General features: G+C 45.0%; 1 protein-coding gene across 1 annotated transcript; it reads right to left on the minus strand.

The window, feature by feature from the left end:
• Positions 1-2402: 2402 nt before the first annotated feature.
• LOC148028835 (U-box domain-containing protein 45-like) lies at positions 2403-4428 on the minus strand. Its single transcript, XM_087687607.1, has 2 exons — positions 3686-4428; positions 2403-3574 (listed from the first exon to the last, which is right to left on the minus strand). The coding sequence occupies exons 1-2, from the start codon at positions 4207-4209 to the stop codon at positions 2749-2751; spliced, it is 1350 nt and encodes a 449-aa protein (XP_087543733.1). The 5' UTR covers positions 4210-4428; the 3' UTR covers positions 2403-2748.
• Between the last annotated feature and the right edge of the window lie 3435 nt (positions 4429-7863).

A 7863-nucleotide genomic window follows, 5' to 3' on the forward strand; every position in this document is an offset into this window, starting at 1 on the left:
CACCAAGTGTACGTATATATGTGTGTGTACACGTGTATGCATATAGACGTCTGTGATAGGAGGGGCCATGCAATTGGTATGAGCCATGAATTTTTCTTACGAATGTCATGAGGATTGATGAGGCAATTTCCCATCACTCACTTCATCTGTAGGAAACAAAAAAATGAGCAATAAAAATCAAAGCAATGCTAGAAATGCAAGCATAAAAGGCAAGCAATAAGCTTCCTTCCAATATAATCACGATTGAAGCATTACCCAAAACTAAAAATAATGATTATAAATTAAAAATATTTATAATTGTTACACGTGAAACCATAATGCATTTGTAATCTTTATATATTCTTAGCATGTACACAAAAGTACTTAATCTAAGTTGCATTATGGTCAACAAAGACAACTAGATATTGGTGCATGCACACAAAACCTACTAATGACAAAATTTTGAAATCCATGTTCATCTCACAAAGATAATGATAAGGAAATAGTTTGATGGATAGCTACTTTCAATCTAACAATGAACAAAACATGTTGACATTACTAAAGTAGAACATTACGTAAAAAAAATCTCTATAAACTAAAGAAGGCTAATTGTATGGTATTTCTCTCAAACAAATCCACCACCTTTAAGGTTATATAAAGAAGGCCCTCCCCACAACCACAATCGCCCATTCACCCAACCAAAGATTACTTGCAACCTCTAAAGCTCTTCAACTGGCATTTGCCCAGATCAAGTAAGGTGTCACTATGAAAGTCCACACAAGTGGACAAAGCCATCATTATATCATTCTATTTGCAAACAATGGAATCTATATTTTTCTACGATTTGTCTTATTTTTACTTTGCTTAGCTTCTATTCATTGTTGTTTGCAATTTTAAATTAGTAAGAATTGCAAGCTAACAATGGATTAAGAAAAGATTGACAAAGTTTGCAAGAATGACTAGAGGCTCTTAAAGCTTCTCTCCTTCTAGATTGCAATGGGAGGATTGAGGTATTAGAAGTCAAATTGAGAATGGATTAAGAAGATGGAAAAAGTGTCATGCATCAAAGGCTTTCAAGGCAACTCCATCTATCCAAATTATGATGATAGATATCGAGGCATTGGTAAGTTCTCGCATTGCTTGGAGAGTTTCATCTTATCTAATCTTATATTCTCTATTAGGATAAGAGTTTTGTAAATAAAGAGGATTAGAGTAAGACAAAAGAATAGCCTAAACAAGAGATAAATTAACATAGGACGTCAAGCGGCTCTTTAAACAATAGGTGGTTTCAGTTCATCCCACATGCTAAGTTATTAAATCACTTGACAATAGCAACACAAGCACATGCTTGGAAGGTAGATGCCAGCATGGAGAGGTGAAACAAGGATAGAGAAGATATGCCAATAAAGATCAATGATTGGGAGATCAATTGTGGCTTTCCCCATTTCCCGTTACAAAAAAGAAAGAAATGACTTGCTTCTTTGTTGGTACTAAAGTTGTGCTTTCTAGTTGTTGGATTCTTGAGATCAAACCACTAAATGCAAAAGCTAATCATATCACCCATGGATCATCCCAACTTCTTGCCTCAACTCACTTGTTGAGGACTCTCGTATAGTCGACGTCAAGCATTTGCAAGTGCATCATCAATTGTAAACTGTCTTTCAAGCCCTTTATAGTTGAGGCCTGCCCTCAACCACTAGAACCATAACTCAAAAGGTCAATAAAGGACAATTCTAATGCTGAAAATGTAAAGTCTTGGACAAGAGGTTTAGAAAAGTTTGGAAGAATAGTGGAGAAAGAAGGCTTTGTTGAGCTTAACTTTTAGTACATGACTTGAGATCAAGTACAAACCTTTAGAAAGCAAGCATGGTAGCCAACAATTCGATCTAAATAGTACCATGCATATCAAAAAATAAAGGGCAAACATCATTCTTTTGGATGCTTCAATGCAAGTACTAATCGAAAGTATGGCAGTCCGATCATGTCATTTGTTTGCACCTTAACTTTCACATCATGATTGAGTACATATTACCTACTCGTCCTATCTCCCTCTCCCAAACACAAACCTCCTTTTCACATGATGTCATAATAATGGCATACTTGTGTCATGAAGTGGAATGCTCCCCTAAATTTGTCATCGTCATTCACATGTCTTAATGTTATCTACCTTGTCTACACTACTAGTTTTAAGTGTCATCCTTGGAATTATCCATGCCATGCAACCTTGTGTAGTTCCACCCCTAATACTGCATGTGATCCTTGCGTGAAGAATTAAATGATGTTCCCCCTAAACTTGTTACGTCATATAAACACCTCCTTGTCGTAATCGCCTCCTTGTCATGCCATTGGGTGATCCTTAATCCTATCGCAACCATGACAATTCTAGCCTTCCATGTGCTTGGAGTCGAAAAAGATTTGTGGCCAAATATTTGCAGCTTCGATTTAATGAAATGTATGCGAATTTACCATACAAATTGGTAGTGCTAATGCAACTAGTTCAACTTTCTAAGGCATCTTGAAGCTACATAGGTCATTGTCCAAACGTGGAGTCTAACTTTGTTATCCTATCAGTAACCAACGCTACGGTCTGCAACTTGAGAAATCCTTTTTTATGCTATGTAACATGCCCCCGCGTAAACTCCGTTTTATACAAGGTCAAGGAGGGCTCACACACAAAAACTTCTTAATAATGGAGTTCGATATACAGCGAAGTTGTCAGAGCTAGGACAGAATCTTGGCAGTACTATACGGAGACGACAGCGGCGCTTTTTAGAAGCGGGAGCTCCGGCGGTCACCGACGACGAAGAAGACGGAACCGTCGTTGAGGTTGGCGCGCTTGACGATCCGCCGCATGGTGCACTGCAGGCTCTGGCGGGCAAGGCGCTCAACCACCTTCCTCTCGTCAGCCGCGGTCGCCTGGCAGGCGGAACATTCCGGTGCGGTCGACGGGATTTTCTGCGGGGCCGAGAAGGCCGCCAGCCTGCTGGCCTGACGGAGGCTCTCGAGAGCCCGGGACGCTCGCCGCTGCGCCAGCGGGGTGCCCAGAAGTACGACCTCCAGGAGGGCTGGGACAGCGCCGGCCGCCAACATAGCCTCGCGCTGCGGCCGCCCGTGTTGCGCCGCCATCATGAGGACGTAAGCCGCCCGCTCCTGACACTTGGGCGCGGCCGCCCACCGCAGCGCGTCCACGAGCACCGCCGCCGCCATCTCCTTGTGCCGCACCATCGCCCGCCGCCCGGCCTCCGTGGCCGCCATATGACCCAGCGTGGCCAGCGCCTTCGGGGCCACGTCCACGTCCTCCACCATGGCCAGCAGCAGCGGCAGGGCCCCCGCGTCCACGATGGCAACCACGTTGGCAGGATGGACGGACAGGTTGTAGAGGGCGCGCAGGGCGTCCTTGCGTGCGTGGTCGGCCGTCAGAAGGCGCACCAGCCGCGGCACGGCTCCTGAGGCCCCGATCGCGGCCTTATTGACCGCTGATGCGGACAGGCTCAGGAACGCGCAGGCGGCCGCCGATTGGACGTCTGGCTGCGGACTGTTGAGGAGCGCTGCCATCTTGGGAGCTGCTCGGCCTTTGACAATGACGGCTTTATTACTGTAATCAACAATGACGGCTTTGTTACTGTAATCATCAACGGCGGTAGATTTAACCTTCTCGAGCGGACGGAGTAAGATCAACGGCAAATATGCAAAGCAATTTACTTACGTGGGGTTGGCTGTGGCAAGGTGGAGGAGGGCCAAAAGCGCGGCGAACTGCGTGTTGGGATCTGGGTCGTCCAGCATGGATATGAGCAGCGGAATGCCGCCCAGTAGCGCAAGAGTCGTCCTCGCTAGCGGATCATCTCTCGCCAACCTCCCAGCCTCCTCGATTGCCTCCTTCCGCCCGTCCCGTAAGCCCGACACCACCCTCTGCAGCTCCCCGACCGTCCGCACGCCACCAGCTCCCGCCCTCTCATCCGCCAGCGGCGTAATCTTCTTGCCGCCGCCGTCCAATGAGCAGCATACACGACCCCGAGCCTCCCCGCATGCCACAGTCTCACTTTCCCTCCCTTCAAAAGCCCCCTCCTTCGCCTCCATAGCTTTGACGTCCACGGCTGTGGCTGCTGCCGCCACTGTCACCCCATCCTCAGATGAAATCCTGGCCTTCCGCAACCTCCATCGCAGCTTGCCGAACTTTAGCTTCGACCTCCACGAGCAGGAAACGTCCACGGACGACTCCCGTCGCTGCATTGACCTATCGTGAAAGGCTCCAGAATCCAGCCTCGCCAGTGTGTGTAATCAGACGCAGCATACTGCAACTACTATCACACTCAGCCTGTGCAGTTGCCGCCAATATATGAAAGGCATTATTTTCGTATCCATACTATTATGGCAAAAGTTATTATTGAACAGACGGACATGATTTCAGGTATCTTTTAAGTGGCAGAGGAATTAAGTTTTTGGAGCCCTTCATAATGTTGTCCCGTTTATCGCGAGGGGTGGGTCACTCCCCTTAATACTCTTCTTTCGGGCCGAGTCACACCCAGTAGTAGTCCCTCCCACTCAACCTTGAGAAGCCTCCATAAACGCTCATGAAGCAAGGAATCCTTAACCTTTTTCTTTTTTATGAGGACAAATAAATATGTATTAATTGAAGTAAAAAAAGATAGTTACGACATTTGGATGGATCAATCTTGAAGACCAAAAGGGACATTGGTTACAAAGGGAAACTTTTGACTGTTGAAGCCTAAGCAAAGACTTTGGTTGCTATGCTAAAGCACTACCGCTTACCCTTGAATAGTTTATCCTCCCACGAGAATGGGGCAACAGAGAACATTGGGATAGTGGAGTTCAATGCTATTAGGTGACGAGTGATTAAGTACCGTGGTTGATTCTCTTCCACCCATTTGAGTAGCCTAAACAACAACAATGATCAGGTTTGGCAGCCAAAGGCTTCAGGCCTAGCCTACCATCCTTTTTGGGAAAGGTGACTTGCTCCTAGCTAATGGAGGGGTGTCTCTTCCCATACTTATAGATCCATAGATACTCCTATAGAAGTTTCTCAACCTTAGCCCATCAAGAGTGAGGGAAGGCGTACACTGCACCTACATAAAAGGTATATGACATTAGTATACTTTGAAGGACCACCAACCTTCCAGCAACCCCCAAGATTGATTGGCCGAATGGCTTAACTTGTTGGCAAAAAACCACTCAACTTTCTAGGTCATGGAAACACCCACACAAATTGGGCACCCTACGTAATGGAGGACTAAGCCTTAGCTGATAACTGTGAAGTCCAATGAGCTAATCCAAGAAGGCGGGTCCTCCCAACCTAGGCATAGTAACTCAATTTTACCACGGTTGATTTTGGACCCAGAAGCAAGACAACAATCTGGATAGACCTCTTAGAGTTCCTCAATTGTCTCCTTTTCTGCAAGCACCAAATTGGAGCTATCGTCGGCAAACATCTGCATGACGAATTGATCACCACCTTGGAGTTGCATACCCTAAATCAATCCTTTCTCCATCCTATCATGTAAAGCACAAATGAGTAGCTATGTAGCCATGGCAAATAACAAAGAAGCAAGTGGGCACCCCATCGAACTAAGCATTGCAAATGAAAGTCATTAAAAAGGTAACCATTCACTGAGACCTTGGTTGTGGTATTTTGGAACATGGCACTAACCATTGTGTGAAAGACAATTTCGAATCCCATCCTCTCCAGCACCTACATCATGAAAGTCCATGAAATTTGATTGTAAGCTTTTTCAAAGTCCATGTTGATGAGCATGTACTTGCCCTACTCATTATTTAAAGCCCAATCAATGAGTGTGATCAAATTGAGGATCGGGTCCCATATCTTTCTACCAAATATGAAGCCATATTGGCAAGGATGGACAAGCCTAGGAAGCAAGTGTTTAATTCTCCAAGCCATGGCCTTAGCCATGATTTTATATGTTATATTTAGCATTTAGCATGGCAAGCGACCTCCAATCACTTACATTGGTGCAGTCACAAGCCTTCGAGATAAGCTTGATTAGGCCTCTATTCACCTTTTGTGAGAGAGCTCTAGTGCCCCAAAAGTAGTTTAAAAGTTTACGTAGGTCAACACCAAGTAGATCCCAAAAGGCTTGGTAAATTTTAGCTTGGAACCCGTTTGGACTAGGAGCCTTCCCAACTTTCATCCTATGTATTACAAATTCCAACTCCAATTCTGTGAAGGGCCTATCCTCAAGCAGACTATTGGTCCTGTCAACTGACTAATTCATCATCCTTAGAAGGGCGCCTCACAATCCCAGGATAGATACTTGTCAAAGGCCTACACGATATCATCATCAACAGTGACTACATTGCCTTGCTCATCGTTAATGCAAACCAAGGTGTCCCTCTTCTACTTGCTTCTTAAAGCATCAAAATAGAACTTTTTTGGAGCCTCCCCAAATGCATCCCACTTCAACCTCAACTGGGCTTTGGTAGCATCAACTCTAAATCTCTCTTGGGCTTCGAAAAACTCTCAGTGCTGGCTAATAGGCTTTGCAGTGTAGGATCATTTACATGAGCTGTGAGGCATAGAATCAAGCTCTTCTTGAACTCCACTGCTATAGTAGTGCTCCTTCTCCTTGTAGTTGTATTCTTTTCAAAACCCTTGGAAAAGGAAATAACTTTTTTCATGCAATGCTCTCAATTATCCTGGGGAGACAAGTTAGAGTTGGAGGATTGCTTCCATATGCGTCCAATTATTGAGCAATAATATTTATCTTGCAGGGAGGATAGATTGAGTTTGAAGGGTGGTGGAGAGCCCCTATTCTTGAGTATTTTGGTTATAGAGAACTACTTGCAAAGGGGAGTGGTCCAAGCCAACTACATTAAACAAGGCTTCAGTTTCAATACCAGGAGTAGCCCACCACTCGAAGTCATTGAAATAACACCTATCAAGCCTAGCTGCCTGTCGGGTAGTGCCTTGGTGCATATTGTGACAAGTGAAGCATCTACTATGATCCTAGGAGAGGTCTATCACATCCTTCAAGCCATGCTGAGAGACTAATCTGCTCCATTCAATGTAGTTCCTTGATGCATATTGTGCCAGATGAAGCATCTACTATGGTCCTAGGGGAGGTCCATCACATCCTTCAAGCCATGCTCAGAGACTAGTGTGCTCCATTCTGATCTTTCTTCCTTGATCATACGATCAAATCCATGGGACCCATCCCCAAGGGAAACCATCATGATCCAGTCACACCAATCAGGTTGGAGTGACTTAGATCCAAGTGTAGACCCAACTAGCTCCACAACTTAGACCTCTCGAGACATTGGGGGCATATATGGAAACCAATGTGAATTCTTCTTTCTCCACACAACCCCTGACACCAATAGTAGAACCTTCACCATTTTTCCACACTTTAGTAGCTTTGAACTCCTTCTTGACATAGAGCAGTATTCCTCCTCTACCACACTTCCTAGCTTCTATGAAGAGATCATAACCACTTAGTTCCATGCTAGAGTGACTATTAGCTCCAATCTTGATTTCCTACAAGGCCAAAAGGTTAGGCTTGTATTTCTAAACAAGGAACGTAGATGCATACCTCGTGCTTCACTACAGAAACCCCACAGGCATTCCAAGAAATTATTTTGAGCCTTCTAGTTGATTTGTTTGCCATAATAAGCATCCAAATCAATCTCCTCCAAGCTTGCATATATGTTGTGATCAACAAGAGGGGTATGAGCAAGCCACTTGAGTGACGGGTGGCCTCTACCCTTTTTTTATGTGCAATTGGTTGGGGCTATGAACCCGTTTTCCTTATTAGCATTGGCTTCAAATTTGTGTGTTGTACTCCCTTGTGTTTCCTTTCCTTCGCCCTTATGAGGGGGCTTTGTAGGCCTGTGCTTGCCAATGGATTGGGGGTG

This window comes from Lygodium microphyllum, chromosome 11 (assembly GCF_053477565.2).
Source record: "Lygodium microphyllum isolate KBCC chromosome 11, Lygodium_microphyllum_v1.1.10, whole genome shotgun sequence".
NCBI lineage: Eukaryota > Viridiplantae > Streptophyta > Polypodiopsida > Schizaeales > Lygodiaceae > Lygodium > Lygodium microphyllum.